Consider the following 24243-nt stretch of genomic DNA (forward strand, 5'->3'; position numbering starts at 1 on the left):
TTTTTGTTTGTCCATCACCATATATATGACTCCCTTCACCCTTTGTGCCCACCCCCCACCCCCACTGCCCCTGGTAACCGCAGTCCAGTTTTCTCTGTCCATGTGTTGGTTTATATTCCACATATGAGTGAGATAATACAGTGTTTGTCTTTCTCTTTCTGGCTTATTTCACTTAACATAATACGCTCCAGGCCCATCCATGTTGTTGCAAATGGGACGATTTTGTCTTTTTTTATGGCTGAGTAGTATTCCATTGTATATATATACCACATTTTATTAATCCAATCGTCAGTCGAGGGACACTTAGGTTGCTTCCACTACTTGGCTATGGTGAATAATGCTGCAATGAAGATAGGGGTGCATAAGCCTCTTTGAATTGTTGATTTCAGGTGCGTTGGATAGATTCCCAGTAGTGGGATGTCTGGATCATAGGGCATCTCTATTTTTAATTCTTTGAGGAATCTCCATACCGTTTTCCATAGAGGCTGCACCAATTTGCATTCCCACCAGCTGTGTATGAGGGTTCCTGTTTCTCCACATCCTCTCCAACATTTGTTGTTTTTTGTCTTGGTGATTATAGCCATTCTCCTCTTTCATTTCAGATTTTACTTATTTGTGCCTTCTCTCTTTTTTTCTTGGTGAGTCTAGCTAAAGGTTTGTCAATTTTGTTGATCTTTTCAAAGAACCAGATCTTGGTTTTATTAATTTTTTCTATTTTTTTTTGGTCTCTATGTCATTTATTTCTGCTCTGATTTTTATTATTTCCCTTCTTCTATTGATTTTGGGCTTTGTTTGTTCTTCTTTTTCCAGTTCCTTTAGGTGCATTGTTAGATTGTTTATTTGAGATTTTTGTTGTTTGTTGAGATAGGCCTGTATCGCTATAAACTTCCCTCTTAGAACTGCTTTTGCTGTATCCCATAAATTCTGGCATGTTGTATTTTCATTTACATTTGTCTCCAGGTATTTTTTGATTTCTTCTTTGATTTCTTCGTTAACCCAGTCGTTGTTCAGTAGCATTTTGTTTAATCTCCACGTATTTGTGGCTTTTCTGATTTTCTTCCTATAGTTGATTTCTAGTTTCATACTGTTGTGGTCAGAAAAGATGCTTGACATTATTTCAATCTTCTTAAATTTATGAAGACTTGTTTTGTGGCCTAATATGTGATCAATCCTGGAGAATGTTCCATGTGCATTTGAAAAGAACGTGTATTCTTCAGTTTTTGGATGGGATGCTCTGTATATATCTACTAGGTCCATCTGTTCTAGTGTGTCATTTAAGGCCAATGTTTCCTTATTGATCTTTTGTTTGGATGATCTATCCATTGGTGTAAGTGGAGTGTTAAAGTCCCCTACTATTATTGTGTTACTGTCTATTTCTGTTTTTATGTCTGTTAATTTCTTTATATATTTAGGTGCCCCTACATTGGGTGCGTAGATATTTACAAGTGTTATATCCTCTTGTTGGATTGTTCCCTTGATCACTATGTAATGCCCTTCTTTGTCTCTTTTTACAGTTTTTGTTTTAAAGTCTATTTTGTCTGATATGAGTACTGCTACCCCAGCTTTCTTTTCATTGCCATTTGCGTGGAGTATCTTTTTCCATCCCTTCACTTTCAGTTTGTGAGTGTCTTTAGGTCTGAAGTGTATCTCTTGTATGCAGCATATATATGGGTCTTGTTTTTTTATGCAGTCAGCCACCCTATGCCTTTTAATTGGAGCATTTAGTCCATTGATGTTTAAAGTAGCTATTGATAAGTATGTACTTACTGCCATTTTTTAACTTTTTTTTTTTCCTCAGTGTTTTAGTAGTCCTTCTGTGTTCCTTTCTTCTTCTATACAGAATTGATGGTCACTTTAGTTTGACTTCTGTCTGAAAGCTGTACTCTTTAACTCCCCTCCTCCCTCATGTTTTTGATATCATATCTAACCTCTTTGTTGTGCATTTGTATCCATTACATTCTAATCATGGAAATAGATAATTTTTCCTATTTGTGGTCTTTTCTTTTCCCCTTAAATCAGTCCCTTTAACATTTCTTGTAGCACTGGTTTCTTGGTGACAAACTCCTTTAATTTTTGCTTATCTGGGAAAATTTTGATCTCTCCTTCCATTTTGAATGATAACCTTGCTGGGTAGAGTATTCTTGGCTGTAAGTTTTTTCCTTTTAGCACTTTAAATATATCGTGCCATTCTCTTCTAGCCTGTAAGGTTTCTGCAGAGAAGTCAGCTGATAGACTTATGGGGTTTCCTTTGTATGTAACTTGACATTCTCTTGCGGCTTTTAGGATTCTCTCTTTATCTTTAATTCTGGACATTTTGATTATGATGTGTCTTGGTGTGGGCATCTTTGGGTTTATCTTGTTTGGGGCGCTCTGTGCTTCCTGTACCTGGATGTCTGTTTCCTTCCTTAGGTTAGGGAAGTTTTCATCTATCATTTCTTGAAATAGATTCTCTGACCCCTTGTCTCGCTCTTCTCCTTCTGGGACACCTATAACACGGATGTTAGTGTGCTTGATGTTGTCCCAGAGGTCCCTTAGACTGTCCTCAGTCTTTTTAATTCTTTTCTCTTTTACCTGTTCACCTCGGGTAATTTCTTCTAGTCTTTCGTCCAGCTCACAGATCCGTTCTTCTGTATCCTCTACTCTGCTTTTGAGTCCCTCTAATGAATTTTTCATTTCCAGTATTGTATTCTTCATTTCTGATTGATTCTTTTTTATATCTTCCATTTCTTTGTTGACATTCTCACTGAGCTCATCTATTCTTCTCCCCAGATCAGTGAGCATCCTTAACACTCTTTGTTTGAACCCTCTGTCGGGTAGGTTGCTCATTTCTGTTTCACTTAGTTCCTTTTCTGGGGTTTTGTCCTGTTCCCTTACTTGGAATGTATTCTTTTGCTTCTTCATTTTGCCTCTTTCCCTGTGCTTGTGTCTACGTATTAGGTAGGTCAGCTACGTCTCCTGCTCTTGGATAGGTGACCTTATGTAAGTGATGGCTTAGGAGGCCTGCCGTGTGCTTCCCTCAGTTCTCAATGTTCCAGGGGTGACCCCTATGTGGGCTACGTGTATCCTTCTGCTGTGGCCTGTTTGCTCTCCCTGTAGGCGCCCAGGGAGGCTGAGTTATGCTCCTGGCCAGCTGTTGTAATGCTCAGCTGCTTGTAGTTGTTGTGGGCCCTTCAGTCTCTTTATCAGGTGTGGGGATCCCCAACACAGTTGGCTGCAAGTTCTAATACCACATTTGTGTTGCAGTATTTCTTTTAAGTGAGTAGGCCCCCACTGTGGCAGGTTGTTAGGCTCAGGGTCTTACAATTGCTGTAAGCCTCTAGCCCATTAGGTGTCTTGTCAGCTCTCTGAGGATTGCAGCTGGGTGGGGCTGGCCTCAGGCACTGGAGCACCCAATTGTTTCAGGCTTTGGAAGGTGGGGCAAACCTCCTATGTGGGTCTTTGAGAAGCACAAGTCTTCTGCAGCTGACAAGCCCTGATGCCCACAGGTCCACACACACAGTCAACACAGTCCTGCCCCATGTGTGTGCCCTGACCTCCCCAAGCGGACCTAGTCGCTCCACGGCGGGAGCCCCACACACTCCGCCACCGCCCCACACTCTCCACCCGCTCCTTGTGCACACCCTGCCCCGCTCAAGTCGGCTCAGTTGCCAGGCTGCAGAGAATCCAGTCACCAATCTGTGCAGGCCCACCAGTTACCTGAGGGCTTGTTGTTGGGTGGGGCCAGTCTCTAGGGTGGGCTGCCTGTCCTGGCTGAGCTGGATTAAATTGGTGCTCTAGCGGGTGGGGCAGACCCTGGGCTAGCAGGCCTCAGGGAGAACTCCAATGGCGTCTGTGTCAGCACGCCCACACCAGGCCATAACAATGGCCGCCGCCAATGTCCCAGTCCCTGGAGAGGTCTCACCCCTCACCGAGATGCACTCAGGGCCTATTAGGTGAGTCTCTTGTCACCAAAGCACTGTGCACCTTTCTTTCTGGTGATTTTAGGATGCTTTCTGAAATGGCTGAGTTTGCGCGTGGGCCCTTTAAGAGCCAGTTTTAGTTTCTTTGTGAACTGGGTTTTCTGGGGGTACTCCCCAATGTTTTAGTAGCAGGCACAGTCAGATATTATGCCACTCGTCTCGATTGTGCTGGGTCCACAAAATGCCCACAGCAGGGGCGCTCCCGGCTCAGGGCCCCGCTCCTCCAAGGAGGCTGCGTACCTGTGGGCTGCTCCCAGTGGCCGTGAAGCTGGCGGCTTGTGAAGGCGGCGTTTTTCCTCTCCAGAAGGGAGTCTCTGCCTCTTCCACCTCAGTTAGGATTGTCCGTTGTTGCAGGAGTTCCTCTTATCCAGTTTTCAGTTCTATCTCAGGGGTAATTTTTCCACGAGTAGTTGTAAATTGGCTGTGTCCGCGGGAGGAGGTGAGTTCCGAGTCTGCTTACGCCGCCATCTTGACTCCGCCTCCGGGAATTCCTTCTTTACCTATGTGTTATTTAAAGTGTGTTGTTTAATATCCAAGTGTTTTGGGATTTTCCATCTATGTTTAATTTATTGATTTTTAGTTTAATACCAGTATGGACAGACATTATGTGATTCTATCCCTTTACACTTGTTTTTAAGGTTTTTTTTATGGCCCAGAATGTGGCCAATTTTGTGAAGGTTACATGTGAGTTTGAGAAGAATGTGTATTTTATTGTTTTTGGATGAAGTATTCTATGAATGCCAATTAGATCTGGTTTGTTGATGGTGCTGTTCAGTTGAATTATGTCCTTAATTATTTCAGTCTGATGTATCTGTCGATACCAAGAGAGGAGTGTTGTTGTGTCCAACTATAATAATGAATTTGTCTATTTCTCCTAGCAGTTATATCAGTTTTTACTTTTGTATTTTGTATTATGGTATTTATGTATTTTGATGCTCTGTTGTCAGGTACATACATATTTAGGATTGTTGTGGTTTCTTGGAGAATTGACCCCTTTATCATTACATAATACTCATCTTTATCCCTGATAATTTTCCTTGATTTAATTCTGCTTTGTGTGAAATTATTATAGCTATAAAACTTTATATACAAATACAATATATGTAGCTAATTATTATAGCTTTCTTTTTTTAAAGACTATTTTTTAAGAGCAGTTTTATGTTTGCAACAAAATTGAAAGGGAGATACAGAGATTTTCCACATATCCCTTGCCCCCAAACATACATAGCCTCCCCCTTTATCCTCATCACTTGCCAGAATGGTACATTTTTTACCAAGGATGAATCTACTTGACACATCATAATCACCCCAATCCATAGTTTACATTAGGGTTCACTCTTGGTGTGGTACATTCAGTGGATTTGGACAAATGCATAATGAAATGTATCCATCATTATAATATCATACACAGTATTTTCACTGTCCTAAAAATCCTCTGTGCTCTGTGTAGTCATCTCTCTCCAGCTCACTCTGGCAACCATTGATCTTTTAGGTTAGGCTTTGGTTAACTAGCTTCTTCTGTGGGCAGGCCTTGTTTACAATAATAGAGTGCTTTGGCCTATTTCAAAATGATTCCTTTCCCCCTCACTTTGTTGGAAGTATAAGGAGATTTTTGTCTGATATTTACTGTGAGAACATGGTCCAGATAAATAACGATTAAACTCTTCTGAGCCACTGACACTTTTGGAATTCTGAAGAAAGCTTCAGGCCCATTAACAGAATTTTTTTCTCAATTTCCTCTTTTATTTTTCCTGCTATTTTTATTTATTTATTTATTTTTTTAAAGATTTTATTTATTTTATTTTTTCCCCCCAAAACCCCAGCAGATAGTTGCATGTCATAGCTGCACATCCTTCTAGCTGCTGTATGTGGGACTCGGCCTCAGGATGGACGGAGAAGTGGTGCCTCGATGCGCACCCGGGATCCGAACCCGGGCCGCCAGCATTGCAGCGCGCGCACTTAACCACCAAGCCACGGGGCCGGCCCTATCCTGCTATTTTTAAATCACTGGAAATTTTAGTCCAAACCACAACTTCTTCTTTTGAGGTATACTTTATATTGGAATTCTCTTAGCCTCTTCAGAATGTTTAGCAGTTTTTCTCTGAGCTCTGGCCTCTTTGAAAGAAGCCAATTCTCTGGGTAACGTCTTCAAGGAGAGAGATACAAGAGGTTCCTGGACCTTCTAAACATAGGGAGCCCACGTAATGGTGCAAGAAGGGCAACCTCAAGGTAGAGGTGAGTATTCCCTTTCTCAGTTCCAGAGAGTAAGGTAGAAGTATACACTTCTACCTACCTCCATCATCTGAGATGATAAGAGTCATCTGCGGAGAAGAAGCAGACAATGGAAAGATTGAGGGATAGAGATTAGACCACTATAGTAGGGTCATGGGAAATTGAAGGAAAGAATAATTGCTTAGAGCCAGAAGCACTTGAAAGAATAAGAAACCAAATATTAATACTGTGGTATGAGAGGTGGGAGACAAAAGTGATATTTTGAGAAAGACAGTGAATCAATGGATGAATGTGGTATTTAAAAAGAAGGAATAAGGAAATGGCAGTTACAGTTGGTGGAGAGTGAGTTTTCCCCAGATTGTTGTGGGCTTCAGAGCTACTACCTGGTCCTTTATTCTGAGGGAGTCTCTAAGCACTCTTCTTGTTTTTTTTTTTTAAATTTTTTTCTTTTCTTTTTTGGTGAGGAAGATTGCCCCTGAGCTAACATCTGTGCCAATCTTCCTCCATTTTGTATATGGGATGCCACCACAGCATGGCTTGATGAGTGGTGTGTAGGTCCATGGCGGGGATCCAAACCTGTGAGCCTAGGGCTGCCAAAGCAGAATGCAAGAACCCAACCAGTACACCACTGGGCTGGCCCCCAATCTTCCTCTTTTTTGCTTGAGAAAGATTGACCCTGGGCTAACATCTGTGCCAATCTTCTTCTGTTTTGTATACGAGATGCCGCCACAGCATGGCTTGAGGAGTGGTCTGTGCCTGGGATCCAAACCGCAAACCCTGGGGCTGCTGAAGCATAGCATGCGAACTTAACCACTATGCCACTAGGCTGTCCCCATAAGCTCTCTTCTTGTTTTAGGTTTTTAATTACTCTGAGAGTCTTTGTCTGGTTTCTTCATTGCTCTAAGCTTCTTAGGAACTCTGGCTTCTTTTCCCCCTAGTGACTGCATTTGTCTTGCTGATCTGACAGAGAAAGCAGTATGGTGGTTCCAAGTGAGGCTCTGGTCTGTTGCTGTGATTTCCATAGCACTCCTTGGGGTTCGTTTCATTGTGAGCTGTGTGGGTAAGTTCTTCACTGAGGTGCCACGTCTCTTGATCTCTTTCCTTATCATGTTCTATAAAGATTCCCTAGTGTGTGTTTTCCTTTACACCATTAATATGTTAGCTCTTACTTGGAATGCCACGTTTTTCTTGATTTCTCCTCCTCCTCTTCCTTTTTCTCCTCTTCCTCCATCTTTTGATAATTGACTCTGCATCCAGATTTATTTTACCTAGTTTTATTAGTATTTTCCCATTCATGACCTTACGTGTGAATGTGTGTTAGTTATAGCCATCCTCTAAGACAGCATCTTCCACTACCGGGTTCACTAGTGATCACATGTTCTCTAGTCACAAAAGCCCTCTATTAAGAGTGCAAATATAATTGTTTTTATAATCGTAATACTGTAAGTTAGGGTCTTTGATTTTCTTGTGGGAGTCTCTCCCAATATGAGAGGAAAAAGTATTTAAATGAAATATTGGAGATATAAGGGAATAAAATATTTCTTCCCTGTTCTATTTGCCTTTAAATAAATATTTCAAGTTCATTTTGTGAGAGGTCTCAAAGACATTTTTGTTTTCTAATCTACAATTTGGTTCTGTATTCACTGATAAGGTGATTAAAAATAGTTATCAAATAGTCAGGGAGGGAGTAAACGTGACTTCCTATTCAAATAGACCATGTTTTAATTCCTTCTGAGATATAAATAAATCTCATTGTCTATATTAGAACACAAAAAACTATTACCAAAGGTATATCTGCTTTACTTTTCATGGCCAAGTGTAAGAGAGGAGTATTTAAGAATAGTTATTTCATTAATCAAGAGGAAGCAGATATTCAGGACCCCAAGACAGGCTAAGAGAAAGATAAAAAAGTTTGACAGTATTGAGCTTCAGTAGTAGAAGGACAAGAAAGAAATGAGTGAAGAATCAAGTTATGTCTGAGATAGAACAGATCTTGGTCAAAGTACACACTCCCTTGAAAATAAAAGTTAGTGTTCATTTGAGACATTTAAAATGTCTCTAAGTGTTTAAAAGCTTCCCTTGGTTGTTATTTACCCCATATGTTTATCTGTAGGTACCAGTGGTCAGAAATTTTAGAAAATATCAAAATAACTTGCAAGCTTGCTTAGAATTATTAAAATTAAGGAGAAGCAGACAGCCAGTGAGTCAACAAATAACTATTGATTACTTTGTGACACTCACTCTTCTAGGTGTTTGTGATTAATTGATGTAGAAAACAGACAGAATCTCTGCCCTAGAATATAGAGCTTAAAATTCAATGGAGAAAGAGCTAAACATAAATTTGCAGGCATATAAACAAACAAGATAAATGAATGTAAGCAAGCAGTCATTCAGCATGGTCATTATCGGGCTTGCACAGAGAGAAGAGAGTGGTGGTGGTTGGAGTTAAGCCAGCTTGGCCCAGATTTATAGAGCATACGGCTCTATGGTAAAAGAATGGATAGATACTAACGCTTCGTCTTCCTTCACAGTGACTTATTTTACATATGACAAAACTGGCAAAAAGCTGTCTGAACTACATACATATTATTCAAGTCTAACCTGCTTCAGTGAAGGGACAAGGGTGACAGGTAAGGTGTTGCAGTGCTTAATCTGACTTTGTCTTTTCTCAGAGAGCTGTCAGGGTTAGTTCAAGATCAGTTTATTTTATTTTTTTTTAAAGTCTCTGCTTAGATATCTTTAGAATATCATTAAGCTTACATGTTCATATCAGGCTCTAGATTTGCCCTCAAAACAATCCCTCCTCCAGACTTCTTGATCTCAATAAATGCTACCAACATACACCATGTAATGTGCTCAAGCCAACCCTGGAAATTATTCATAACAATTCTCTGTTCATCCTTATCAAATGGATAAAATTCTCTTTTTGGTATCTAAATTCCCAGTTAATAATACCCAACTCTATTCCAAGTACCAACTTTATTACTGGTCAGTTTGGATCTTGGACCATGGTTCAGGATGAGACTGCCCCCACTCTAAAATATTGTCCTGGTAACTTCGTATGTGGAGAGTTGGGAGAGTTGAATTCAGAATCATGGTCTGACTCGTGTTATGTCTAGTGAAGAAAGCCAAAGAAAGGCAAAGTGCATGTTTGCAGTGGTCTTTATGGCCTTACTCCTTCCAAGAAAAGAATCCCAAATAGATGTCAGACACTTGCTATTTCAAGAACTAAATAATTCACTCTTCTGCTTTTATGGAGAAACACATGAGAAGTAAAGAGAGGACTGAAGTTTCTTTGTATTTCTATGAGATGTTTGAATTTCCCCTTTTTTGGTATTTGGCAAGAATATTGTGCATGGGGGTGGTAAAAAATGATTTTCTCTACACTCTCTGACCTATAATTTTCTTGTTACATTGGGGTTCTTTGGTCAAACAATTGTAGAGGTGACCCTTCTGAGGAGGAAAACATAATTCTATCAGGGTTGTCTTCTTCCCATCTTTTGGAGGCACTTCTACAGCAACTGGAGTTTGAAAGAATATCTTCCTGGAAGCAGCAATGGACACTTCAGCCTTGGCCTTCAGAATGCTCTGAAATGAATGAGACAGAGATAGATATTAATTAAATTAACTCCACATCTGTCTAGCATAAAAGACTGCAAATTTACTCCCTAAATATATCCAACCCAATATTATGGTCAACCAGGCTGTTCAATACAACTAATTTAAATTACAGATAAGTTTACACAATGAAATTATTTTATATAATGCCACGACAGCAAATAAAATAGTAAAATTTTAACAATATCCTTTCAAATTATTATTACAATGAAAAGAAAAAATAAAAGTCCAAACACAAAATTTCTGTTTTGATTAAAGTTAAAAAATAATTGAAATCCACATTATAAATTCTCCACTTTGCTTTCCACTCGGTCCCAGTCAGAGCGTTGAGATGTTCAGGTGCATGGGTAAAGTTAGTTTCTTCAACAGGTCTATGCTTCGCCTAGACTTGTGGTCTTCCACCTGTTTTGCTTGAGAACTCCCCTCAAAAGATTTTGAAAAATGATGTACCCTCTTATACAATTTAATTTGACATCTAAAATTTTTCATCATGTTATAGAGGCAAAGGCTTTAGTTTCTGGGACATTGTAAATATTAACTTTTAAAAAACAAAACAATTACATCTGTTTTTAAAATGTATCTACCAGTGTCTAAATACCATTACAAAGTGTTACCCCCACACCCAACCTCTATTAAAAAAAAAAAAAGAATAACATGTATTATTTAACAGTCAGATGTTTTGCATCATTCTTTTTCCTTTTTGGACTAATATTTACATCACACTCCCCCATCTACCAAAAAATGTAAATAAGTCTGTCTAATATTTTTATTTCCTGTGGAACATTAGGCTTTACGTGTTATAAAATTTCTTCTGGATTGACATCTTACAGTTCTTATCAGGATATAAATCCAAACATCACAAATTTATTATAAATTTTGATAACTTACTACTAATAAAGTAAGACTGTATTGGAAGCCCATCTCCTAATGAGATGAATGTGACTTTTAAAAAAATGCAATCAGGAGGGCCGGCCAGGTTAAGTTTGTGCGCTCCACTTTGGCGGCCCAGGGTTTGCAGGTTCGGATCTCTGGTGTGGACCTACACACAACTTATCAAGCCATGCTGTGGCAGGCATCCCACATATAAAGCAGAGGAAGATGGGTACAGATGTTAGCCCAGGACCAGTCTTCCTCAGCAAAAAGAGAAAGATTGGCAACAGATGTTAGCTCAGGGCTAATCTTCCTCACCAAAAAAAAAAAAAAAAGCAATCAGATGTACCTACTATTGAATAATACTATTACTAGAATGAGATAGAATTCAACATCAATTCTACTCCTATTTTTCAATGTAGTGACACAATCTGATAAATCTTATCTAAATAAGTAGATAGGAATAGAAGGTGCTTTGTTAGAATGTCCCCCAATTTTTTGAACTTTTTCAGTTATTTGCCAAAAATCAACAGTGTTCTGTTATCAAAAATTATTTGTAATGATCTGTTAACTGAGAATTTGATTAGATTATTCTTCAATGTTGCTGAAAGTAAAGAATAATAAATGGAATAACTTGTGAAAGATTTGTTATTTCTCAGTCCATAATCATTTGCTTTCTCAATTTCTGGTAAGTACACTAAAAAAAACTTTTATGAGTCTTATCAAATGACTTAATTATACTTGTTTTTTAATACTTACAAAGCACCTTGATCAGCTCATTATTCTCAGAACAATTGGGAAAATAAAATGTTATTAATTTCAGTATATCTTTTTGACAAATACTTCCAGTCATCACAGCTTTCAATATTTTTGTCAACTTTGGAGCTGAGATTTAGCATATTCAACATCTGAAAAATGTTTGCCATATACAAGTTAATTGGCAAAGCCAATTCTCACCATTAAAACAGTCAGCCAAATTAGACTTTTTAAATGAAAATAATACATTAATACATGCTTTGAGGAGTATTATAAAAAGTAATCTTTAATAATGCACAGACTGCAAAATTAAGATAGATTTCTAAAAGTGGCCAATATTAAAATGATAGAGATATAGTCTATTTTATTCACTTCATAATATTATAAAAGGAAGAATAGGTCTATAGACGGTTTCTCATCATTTAGTATGTAGTGATGTAACAACATAAGAAAATGAATCAAATAGAGCTACATATAACAACATGGATGAATCTTGGCAATATGGAATGAAAAATTAAGCCCAAGAAGACCACATATATTCTAATACCTTTAAAAAAATTCAAAACCCAACAAATCAAAACAACTTATCGTTTAGGTATACATATATATGTGCTAAAATTATATGTATATGTAATCAAAATATGACGGTGGATTTATATATGGTTACTAGAGATTTTTTCAATCTTAGGAGAGTGGCAAACTGGTGCTTCTAAGGGGAAAGGAGAGAGAACTGATATTTGTTTAAACTCTTACGTGATTGATACTGTGTAAAAATTAGTAATAGGTAATATTTATGACCAATTATTCCACCTTAAGCACCTTTTAAAGTGCTTTACACATATTATGTGATTAATCTCCCTTTGAGGTGGTGCTGTTATTATTTCTATTTTAAAGATGAAATAACTGAGGCTCAAGTAGGTTATGTAATTTGTCCAAAGGCATATATAATGAATGGTGGAGCCCAAATTCTAATGAAGCATAGTCCTCATAACCACCCTGTGAATAATTATCATTTCCTTTTTAAAAACCTGAGGCTCTGTGGTTTGCCCAAGATTATTAAGCAGAATTGGTGTTCCAGATACACCTGTGTTAGTTGTTTGTAACTCTGATAGAACTTGGTGCTTCTAACGTATAAGAGATACAAAGAACAGACAACAAACAAACATTAATAGCAATTTTTTTGGCAAAAAACCCAGAGCAATTCTGCAGGTAAACCTTAGTAAATACTGAGGACTTAATGTTAAAGAATGTTTATTTAAAAGCAGTTCTATGGCCCCAAATTATATTATTCAGGGAACAGTAAACACGTGAATTAAGAAGCCTGTCTCTAGAAAAAAACCACAGATCCTTGGAATTTTATGTGTATAGAACATACATCTTTACTCTTATTTATCTCATCTTGCTCTTACTTTTCTCTTTCATGCAACATAGAAAAAGCCTGGGGATGTTGTCCAAGTACTTGGAAGTCATTTGGTTCCAGCTGCTACCTCATTTCCACTGAACAAAATTTTTGGACCAAGAGTGAGCAGAACTGTGTTGGGATGGGGGCTCATTTGGTGGTGATCAACACAGAAGCAGAGCAGGTACTTTTCTTTATTTTTCATTAAAATTTTTTTTAACTGTGGAAAAAGTAACAAAATTTATCCTGTTTTTAAGTGTACCGTTCAGTAGTATTAACTATATTCACATTGTTGCAAAAAGATCTCTACAAATTTTTCGTCATGCAAAACTGAAACTCTATACCCACTGAACAACAATTACCCATTTCCTCCTCCCTCCAGTCCTGGCAACCACCTTTCTACTTTCTGTTTCTTGAATTTGACTACTTTACATACCTCCTTAAGTGGAGTCATACAATATTTGTCTTTTCATGACTGCCTGATTTCACTTTGTATAGTATCCTCAAAGTTCATCCACGTTGAAGCATGTGACAGGATGTTCTTCCTTTTTAAGGCTGAATCATATTCCATTACATATATATATATTTATACTGCATAATGTTTATCCATTCATACATTGATGGACATTTGGGATGCTCTCACCTCTTGGCTATTGTCAATAATGCTACAATGAATATGTGTGCAAATATCTCTTTGAGATCCTGCTTTCAATTATTTTGGATATATCTTTCTTCTATTTTGAATTAATTTTTGTGCATGGTGTAAGGTAAGGGTCCACCTTCATTCTTTTGCATGTGGATATCCAGTTTTTCCAACACCATTTGTTGAAGAGACTGTCCTTTCCCCATCGTGTAGTTTTGGAACCTTGTTGAAGATTGTTTGCCACTTATACAAAGGTTTATTTCTGGACTCTATTCTGTTCCATTGGGGTATATATCTGTTGTTATGCCAGTATCAGACTGCTTTGAGAGCTACAGCTTCGTAATGTGTTGTAAAATCAGGAAGTGTGAGGCTTCCAAATTTATTCTTTTTTTTTTCAAGATTGTTTTGGCTACTATGGGTCTCTTGAATTTCCATATGAATTTTAGGATTTTTTTTCTATTTATATTTAAAAGGCAAAAAACAAACAAACCATTGGGGTTTTGACAGGAATGGCACTGAATCTGTAGATTGCTTTAGGTAGTATGGATATTCAACAATAGTAAGTAACAAAAGTAGGTACACATCAAAAAGGTACATATTTGGCCTGTGTGCCAAGCTGGCTCAGATGCAAGTTGTCTCTGCTGAAGAGGGAAGATGGTGCTTGATGGACCAGAGCAGGTGGAGCCAGAAGAGGGGAAGGCAGGCAGTAGACTCTGCCAATATTATCTTTTCAAGATTGAAGATCTCCAGCTGATTGTAAATGATGTAATTATAAGAAGATATATAATTATACATATAATTGTAAGAATATATATAAAATTTTATATAATTATAAGAATCACAAGGTATGAGGTGGTATCTCATGACCATGGATGTCTTCCCATTTACTTGTGTTTTCTTTCAAAAATGTGTTGTAGTTTTTAGATTACAAGTTTCTTGCTTCCTTAGTTAAGTTTATTACTAAGTATTTTATTCTTTTGATGCTATTGTAAAGGTGATTGCTTTCTTAATTTCTTTTTTAGATTGTTTATTGTTAGTCTATAGAAATGCAACTGATTTTTGCATATTGATTTTGTATCCTAAACTTTGCTGAATTTGTTTACTAGTTCTAACAGTTTTTTCTAGCTTTAAAGAGATGCAATTAACATAAAATATTGTATAAGTTTAAGATGTACAATGTGATGATTTAATAGACATATACACATTCAAAGTTAGTACCCTTTGAATAACATTTCCTCATTTCTCACACATCCTCATCACCTGGACCACCATTATAGTCTCTGATTGTATGAGTTTGGTTTTTTTAGATTCCACATATAAGGGAGATCATACAGTATTTGTTTTTCTCTCTCTGACTTATTTCATTTAGCACAATGTCATCTAGGTTAACCCATGTTGTCACAAATGGCAGCATTTCTTTCAGTTTTATGGCTGAATAATATTACATTGTATATATATATTTACCACATTTTCTTCGTTCCTCTATGGACATTTTGGTTCTTTCCATATCTTAACTATTGTAAATAATGCTGCAATAAACATGGGGGTGCAGATATATCTTCAAGATAGTGATTTTATCTCCTTCTAATATATACCCAAAATTGGTAGTGCGGGATCATATTTTTATTTTTCTATTTTTAATTTTTTGAGTAACCTACACAGTGTTTTTCATAGTGGCTGTACCCATTTACATTCCCATCAACAGTGCACACAGGGACCCTTTCTCCACATTCTCAACCACATTTATTATCTCTTGTCTTTTGATATTAGTCATTCTAAATGGTGTGAGGTGATATTTCATTCCAGTTTGATTTACATTTCCTTAATGATTAGTAATGTTGAGCACCTATTGGCCATTTGTATGTATTCTTTGGAAAAATGTCTATTTGGGTTCTTTGCTCATTTCTTAATTGGATTTTTTTACTTTATTTATTTATTTTCATTGAGTTTGTAAGTTCCTTGTATATTTTGGATATTAAACCCTTATCTGGTAGCTGATTTGCAAATATCTTCTCCATTCTGTAGCTTGCCTTTTCATTTTGTGATTATGTCCTTTGCTGTGCAGAGCTTTTTTAGAAGCTTAGAACTCTGTGGTTCAGTACATAGAAGTTTCATCTATAAAACAAGGAGAATGTGATAATTACCACAGGAAATTACAATGTCTGATATATCACAAACATTACCTGTAACTACTTTTTAATCAAAATAACATCACATCAAAAAGGTACATATTTGGCCTGTGTGCCAAGGTGGCTCAGATGCAGGTCATCTCTGCTGAAGAGGGACGATGGTGCTTGATGGACCATCAAGAGCAGGTGGAGCTGGAAGAGGGGAAGGCCGGCAGTAGACTCTGCCAGTAGTATCGTTTCAGCTTGAAGGTCTCCAGATGATTGCAAATGATGTAATTATAAGAAGAAAACTGGAAAATTCACAAATATGTGGAAATTAAACAACATGCTACTGACCAACCCATGGGTCAATGAAAAAATCAAAAGAGAAATCAAAAAATATCTTGAGACAAATGAAAATGAAAATACAACAAACCCAAACGTATGAGATGTAGCAAAAGCAGTTATAAGAAGGGAGTTCATAGTGACAAATGCCTACCTCAAGAAACAAGAAAAATCTCAAAGAAACAACCTAACTTTATACCTCAAGGAACTAGAAAAAGAAGAACAAATAAAGGCCAAAGTTGGTAGAAGGAAGTACAAAGATCAGAGCAGAAATGAATGATATAGAGACTAAAAAAACAATAGAAAAGATCAATGAAACCAAGAGCTAGTTCTTTGAAAAGATAAACAAAATTGACAAATCTTTAGCTAGACTCACCAAGAAAAAGAAGAGGACTGAAATAAATAAAATCATAAACGAAAGTTGAGACATTACAACTGATACTACAGAAATACAGAGGATCATAAGAGACTACTACAAACAATTATATGCCGACAAATTGGACAACCTAGAATAAATGGATAAATTCCTAGAAATATATAACCTCAAGGACTGACTCATAAAGAAATAGAAAATCTGAACAGACCAATTACTAGTAAGATGATTTCATCACTAATCAAAAAACTCCCAAGAAACAAAAGTCCAGGACCAGAAGGCTTCACTGGTGAATTCTACCAAATATTCAAGGAAGGATGAATACCAATCCTTCTCAAACTCTTCCAAAAAAGAAAAGAGGGAAGAAACAATTCCAAACTCATTTCATGAGTTCAGCATTGCCCTGATACCAAAACCAGGCAAGGACATCACAGGAAAAGAATATTGCAGGCCAATATCCCTGATAAAAACATATGCAAAAATTCTCAATAAAATATCAGCAAACTGAATTCAACAATACATTAAAAGGATCATACACTATGATCAAGTGATATTTATTCCAGAGATGCAAGGATAATTCAACATTCACAAATCAATGTGACACACCCACATTAACAAAATGAGGACTAAAAATCATAGGATCAATTCAATAGATGCAGAAAAAGCATTTGACTAAATTCAACATCCATTTATGGTGAAAACTCTCAACAAAGTGTATAGAAGGAACGTACCTCAACATAGTAAAGGCCATATATGACAAGCCCCCAGCTAACAGCATATTCAATGGGGAAAAGATGAAAGCTTTCCCTATAAGATCAGGAACAACACAAGGATGCCCACTCTCACCACTTTTATTCAACATAGTACTAGAAGTCCTAGCCAGGGAAATTAGGCAAGGAAAAGAAATAAAAGGAGTCCAAATCAGAAAGAAAGAAGTAATACTGTCACTATTTGCAGATGACACCATATTATATACAGAAACCCCAAATCTCCACCAAAAAACTGTTAGAACAAACAAATGGCTTCAGTAAAGTTGCAAGATACAAAATCAAAATATAGAAATCTGTGGCATTTCTACACACTAATAACCAACTATCGGAAAGAGAAATTAAGAAAATAATCTCATTTACAATTATATCAAAAAGAAGAAAACACCTAGAAATATGTTTAACCAAGGAGGTGAAAGACCTGTACACTGAAAACTATAAGACAATGATGAAAGAAATTGAAGAGGACACAAGTAAATGGAAAGATATTCTGTGCTCATGGATTGGAAGATTAATATTGTTAAAATGTTCATACTACCCAAAACAATCTACAGATTCAATATAATTCCTAACAAAATTCCAATGGCATTTTTCACAAAAATAGAGCACACAATCCTAAAATTTGTATAGAACGCCAAAGGACCCCAAATAGCAAAAGCAACCTTGAGAAAGAACAAAGCTGGAGGCATCACACTCCCTAATTTCAAAATATATTACAAGGCTATAGTAATCAAAACAGTACGGTACTGGCATAAAAACAGACACAAATTGATGGAACAGACTAGAAAGCCCAGAAGTAAACCCATGCGTATATCATCAATTAATTTATGACAAAGGAGCCAAGAATATACAATGTGGAAAAGACAGTTTCTTCAATAAATGATGTTGGAAAAACTGGAAAGCCACATGCAAAAATATGAAACTGGAGCACTATCTTACACCATACACAGAAATTAACTCAAAATTGATTAAGGAAAAAAAAATGCTCTCACCGCAGAAGATAGATTTTCTTTTCCATACAGTGCTAGAGACACAACATAAACTCTCTCCACCTCTGTTTTTATTTTATTTTTTCTATCTCTATAGTGTTTTCTTTTTTTATACTCTGTGCAGGCAATGCCAAAAAAACTGGATTGGAGACTTTAATGTAAGACCTGAAACCGTAAAACTTCTGGAAGAAAACATAGGTGGTAAGCTCCTTGACATTGGCCTTGGTGATGATTTTTTGGATTTGACACCAAAAGCAAAGCCAACAAAGCAAAAATCAACAAGTGGGACTACATCAAACTAAAAACTTCTACACAGCCAAGAAAACCATCAAAAAAATAAAAAGGCAACCTATTAAATGGGAGAAAATATTTGCAAATCATATATCTGATACAAGCTTAACATCCAAAATATATAAAGAACTTACACAACTCAATAGCAAAAAACCCCAAAACAAACAAACAAACAAAAAACCCCAAGCAGTCTGATTAAAAAATGAGCATAGGATCTGAATAGACATTTTTCCAAAGAAGACATACAGATGGCCAACAAATACATGAAAAGATATTGAACATCGCCAATCATCAGGGAGATGCAAATCAAAACCACAATGAGATATCACCTCACACCTGTTGGAATGGCCTTTATCAAAAAGACAATAAATGCAAGTGTTGGCACAGATGTGGAGAAAAGGGAACCCTTGTGCACTGTTGATGGGGATGTAAATTGGTGCAGCCACAACGAAAAACAGTATGGAGGTTCCTCAAAAAATTAAAAATAGAACTACTATATGATCCAGCAATCCCACTTCTAGGTATTTATCCACAAAAACCCAAAGCACTAACTCAAAAAGACATATGCACCACCATGTTCATTGCAGCCTTATTTACAGTAGCCAAAGTATGGAAACAACCTGTGTCAACTGACAGCTGAATGAATAAAGAAAATGTGGTATATATGTAGAATGGTATATTTTTCAGCCATAAAAAAGGAGAAAATCTTGCCATTTGTGACAACATGGAGGGACCTTGAGAGCATTATGCTAAGTAAAATAAATCAGACAGAGAAAGACAAATATCGTATAATCTCACTTACATGTGGAATCTAAAAAAAACACCAAGCTCATAGATACAAAGAACAGAATGGTGGAGGGTAGGGGGTGAATGAAATGGTGAAGGGAGTCAAAAAGTACAAACTTCCAGTTATAAAATAAATAAATCATGGTGATGTAATGTACAGCATGGTGACCATGGTTAATAATACTGTATAGCATATTTGAAAGTTGCTAAGAGAATAGATCTTAAAAGTTCTTATCACAAGAAAAAAAATTCTGTAATTATGTATGGTGACAGATGTTAACTAGAGTTATTGTGGTGATCATGTCACAATATATACAAATATCAAATCATTATGTTGTACACTTGAAACTAATATAATGTTGTATGTTAATTTTACCTCAAAAAAAGGTATCTATTCTTGTTCACTAAAATTAATTAGGCAATTTGGGAATGAGAGACAGATTCTTTCTTTCTCTCTCTCCTTTTTAAATTCCTTAATATGGAGCTACAGATACACTTAAGCTGCAATAACAATACCAAAAAGTGAAATGGGTGTTTGCTTTTTAAAATCATTGAAATATGTAAAAGGCCTTGGTAGATAACAATATTATTCCATGATGAGCAGAGTACTTTTAAAAACAGAAAGTCATGTCAGGGAAATTTACCTATACTTTATAAAACACCCTTGGCTGAGAAGCAGCCTCTCTTCCCCAGGATATTTGCTTTATGTCAGAGAATCTCAGGATTTCTCTTAAGCCTGCAGGTTCAATTCAAAATTAATTAAAAAATAATTGCACTTACCTCAAAGGAATTACCTATGGGAAAACAATCTAGATAGATCAAAAAGGTAATATAGAAGCCCAAATGGAAAAACAAGACTAATAATTTTTTAAGAAATTAATCACTACAGTTAAAATCTAGTAAGCACTCCTTTAAGTTTAACTTTTGCAAGTAATTTACTACTTCCTAGAGAAGTACTATGTAGGAGAGTAGAGAAAGAAATTTGAATTTTGGTAAACCAAATGCAATTTCACTGGAAAACAATCAGAAATAAGATGGAATGCATCTAAACTTGTAAAATTAAAAAATGATGGAAGTGCAAAAAGTGACATGTACACTTAAAGGGAATTCTGTCTCTTGGTAAAGAAAAGAATACATTCTGCCTGAGATGTGAATTCATCATCGTCTTGTGATGACGTTGGTGAATTTGTCCTATTCTCTTGTCCACTGAGCCATCATGTGACTGTTCCGCACACCTTGCATTTTCTTTTCTCTTTAGAGCTATAAAGAACTCTTACTCTGTTCAATCTGTAAATTTCAGTCTATAACTCCTTTTTCCTCATGTAGAATTTCATTGTCCAGCAGCTGAATGAATCACTTTCTTATTTTCTGGGACTCTCAGATCCACAAGGGACTGGCAATTGGCAATGGATTGATAAGACACCTTACATGGAAAATGTCAGGTGAGTGCAGACTCAGACTAATGAACCATAGCGTCTTGTTTACATAAAAAATTTAGGGAAATTTGTTAGCAGTGACTATTAATGATAATACTAACAGTCATAATGATGATAACAGATTCTAACAATTATTGAGCTCTTATTAAGTGCATGCATTATCTCACAAACTTCTTGAAAACTTCTTTTTCAAGTTCTTTTTCAGAACTCATTTTACTGATGAAAAATTGAAAAACTTGCTCAAGGTCAATAAATTAGTAAGATGAGAAACTGAGTCTCAACTCCATGTCTATCTAACTCCTAAGATGGTGCTCTTAGCATTATATTTTGCTGCCTCTAAAACACATGTAGATACTTCAATTAAATTTTTCTCCAATTAATAAAATTTGAAATATTTGGGTCAGAACTAGGTTCAATTCTAGTAGGATAATTATATAATAATACTATTTATTTGTGGCTTTTAAAAAACTCAGAATTTAGTTACACATTATCTCATTTGATTCTCACACAATCTTGTGAGCTATTTGGGGACCTTATTATGATTTCTATTTTTATAGATGAAGAATCTAATACCTGAGAGGTTAAATTACTTCCTTAAGGGCAAAATGAGTCAGCAGCAAAACCAGTCCCTAATGTCCTACCCACACCTCCCCCATCCTTTACCACAGATTGTATTCCCTGAAGGCAGGGTAACTTCTCATGTCCAGACTCAAGCACCCTGACACTTGTTTAAGGTAGCTCCATGACAATAGAGAGATTTTGGAAGGTGATGAGAGTACACAAGTGAAGGACTCTTTATTACACACCACTAAGAAAGGAACTGTTTAATAACCTGGGTCAGGGTAAGGGTTCTGTATAGTGAAGGAAGTAAAGATTAGATTCTAGGGGAAAGGTCCAAGATTACTCTATTTCATAAAAATTTTGCCAGGAGGATGTTAGAGGAGCAATTGTAAAAGTCTATGTCCTCACTTGAAGTTTTTGAGGAGGGCAGTAAGAGAAAAGGAGAGCAATCATTGGGGTCCTCTTACCCTGAACCCCATTCTGTTTGACCCCAACCCTATATACTTTCTAATCAACAACTACGCATTCATTAAAGAAATGTTTTTACCCTTTGTTTCTCTTTAGATTATGGCATCAGAATGAGCCCAATTTTTCTGCAGAGGAATGTGCTTCAATAGTTTTCTGGAATCATAGAGGATGGGGCTGGAATGATGTTTTCTGTGATTCTAATAGGAATTCAATATGTGAGATGAAGAAGATTTACCTATGAGTGGAACTTTATTCATTGATGCCTTTAAAATTGAGACCTGTCATAAAATGATAATTTCCTCTTATAATTTATGTATAATCCTTAACATAGAGGTTCATGGAAATATTCAGATGCCTTTCTCCCTTCAATCATCTCTCTTCTAGTTTCCTCTTTTCCACTGATAGTTCCATCTTTTCCAATGATAGAATGAACTCTTCCTTCCTTTTTTTTCCTTTAGTTTGTTATTCATTCTTTTCTTTCCTTTCTTCATACTTCTTTTCACAAACATTTCTTGTGCCGGATAGCATACTATTTTGTCTATTAGAAGACTCATGAGGAGGTAACTTCTGAAAATTATGACTTTCCTTCCTCAAAATGCCATTGATAAATCCTTTTGGTCAAGATAGTGACTGGGACTGCAATCATCTGAAGGCCTGGCAAGAGCTGAAGGATACACTTTTTAGATTCTCACTCACATGACTGGCAACGTGGTATTGGCTACTGGTAGGAGGCCTTAGTTCCTCATCACAGGGAACTCTGCAAAGGGTTATTTGAGTAGCCTCACAATATGGTGGCTGGCTTCCACCAGAGCAAATAATCTAAGAGAGCAAGTAAAAGCATCAATGTCTTCTATAATCTAGTCTCAGAAGCCAAACACTGTAACTTCTGGTGCATTCCATTGATCACATAGACCAAACATGATATAATAGAGAAGGGGACTACCCAAAGGCATGAATAACAGAAGGTGAGAATCATTGAGAGCCATCTTGGAGGCTGGCTACCATAGCAGGATTTCTTTAAAAAGATACAAAATATGTGTACTAAAAAGGAAAATAATTAAAAATTGTTTTACACTAAAATTATGTTCATAAAAACGCGATGATGAAAATGAAAAAATATTTAACTGGGAGAAGATATTTTGAATACTTATAACTAACACAGTATTAACACTGAGGACATATAAATAACTGTCACAAATCAATTAGAGAGACAAAAAATGGGCAAAATATTTGAAGAGCATTTCACAGAAGAGGTAATACATAATCCAGCTATCGAGATGCCCAGCTTCACTCATAATTTGAAAATTGCAAGCAAGACCACAATAATATACCATTTAATACCCATTTTAATGGCAAAAATTAAGAAACAGACAATACCAAGAGTTGGAGGAGATGCAGATAAATGGGATCTCTTATACATTGCTGATTTGAGTTTATATTGGTACAACCACATTGGAAAGTACATAAATCTACATTTTTCCTATATAAACATTATTCAACAGATGCTGTATTAACAGAGATCTAAGGACTATGAAATGTGAGTATTAAAATGAGGAGTTGTTCTGTGGGGATAACTTTAACCTAGGAGACCTTCTGCATACTATGCTTATATTATTTAGGCACATATTATGGTAAAACAAATCAAGGATTTGATAAACACAAAGCCCAATATAATGTTACATTTGCATGGTAGGCAGGAGTGGGACTGGGAGAAGCACATAGGCATGTGATAGATAAAGTTCTAGTTTTTGTATTGGGCAGTGGTGTTCGTATAATAAACATCAAACACAACAAAATAAAGCAAGAATGTCAATAAGATAGTGTATTATGAACTCAAATTAGGATTACAATGTTTTTGTGCATCCAAAGTCCAAATATGAAAGATAATTAATGGGAGACTAGATTAATGAGAATTGGGGGTTCTCGACTAACACTTTCAGGTTCAAGATCATACTGCAGTTGTAGTGATTCCAGCATCCAGAAGCTGTTGCCTCCATGTCACAATTGTCTCTCCACCCACAAGAGGCTGGTGGCTAGACACTGGAATATGGTCTAGCCATAACAGTTGCATCTGGAAATTCAAAATTTATGACCTTGATTATCAGCAGAAACATAAATCAGGAAACTAACTCCTGCTTCATTTTCATTTCCAAGTCTCACAGTATTGTTACAAATTTGCATCAAGAAAGTAGTTGGAAGGGAGTCTGGAAAATGTAGTTCATAACTTTCCATCTTGTGAAGCACTGGTAGGCACAATGAAAGGTGTGGGAATGGATGCTGAGTACTGATTGACTAGATCTGGCACAGTTGGGATGTGGCATTCTTGAAATACATTGTAAGATTTGATCTAAGCCTCTCTATCCGTATGTGAGATGACTCACACTTTTCTTTTTGGTGCTCTTCTAGTCTAGAATCAGTTTGTGTTGACTTTGTAGAATGCTTTTCTTCTTTTTCTATTTTCTGAACAGTTTGGTTAAATTTACCTGTAATGTAGTGTCTTAGTCTGTCTGAACTGCTATAACAAAATACCACAGACTGGGTAACTTATAAACAACAGAAATTGATTTCTCACAGTTCTGGAGGCTGGGAAGTCCAAATCAAGGCACCACCATGATTACGTTTTGGTGAGGGCCCTCTTCCTA

The 24243-nt window shown here is 36.5% G+C and overlaps 1 protein-coding gene across 3 annotated transcripts; it reads left to right on the forward strand.

The window, feature by feature from the left end:
- The first annotated feature begins 6163 nt into the window (after nucleotides 1-6163).
- On the forward strand, nucleotides 6164-21842 carry LOC101392569 (C-type lectin domain family 6 member A). 3 transcript variants are annotated; one of them, XM_004438670.3, is made up of 6 exons: nucleotides 6164-6194; nucleotides 7159-7251; nucleotides 8723-8821; nucleotides 12867-13018; nucleotides 20463-20578; nucleotides 21698-21842. In XM_004438670.3, the coding sequence occupies exons 1-6, from the start codon at nucleotides 6164-6166 to the stop codon at nucleotides 21840-21842; spliced, it is 636 nt and encodes a 211-aa protein (XP_004438727.1). The 3 variants fall into 3 exon arrangements, with proteins under 3 accessions (XP_004438727.1, XP_087298116.1, XP_087298117.1); XM_087441990.1 differs by having other exon boundaries at nucleotides 12873-13018; XM_087441991.1 differs by lacking the exon at nucleotides 7159-7251 and having other exon boundaries at nucleotides 12873-13018.
- The last annotated feature ends 2401 nt before the right edge of the window (nucleotides 21843-24243 follow it).

The sequence above is a fragment of the Ceratotherium simum genome, chromosome 17 (assembly GCF_057802395.1).
Source record: "Ceratotherium simum simum isolate JZ-2026a chromosome 17, ASM5780239v1, whole genome shotgun sequence".
Lineage (NCBI taxonomy): Eukaryota > Metazoa > Chordata > Mammalia > Perissodactyla > Rhinocerotidae > Ceratotherium > Ceratotherium simum.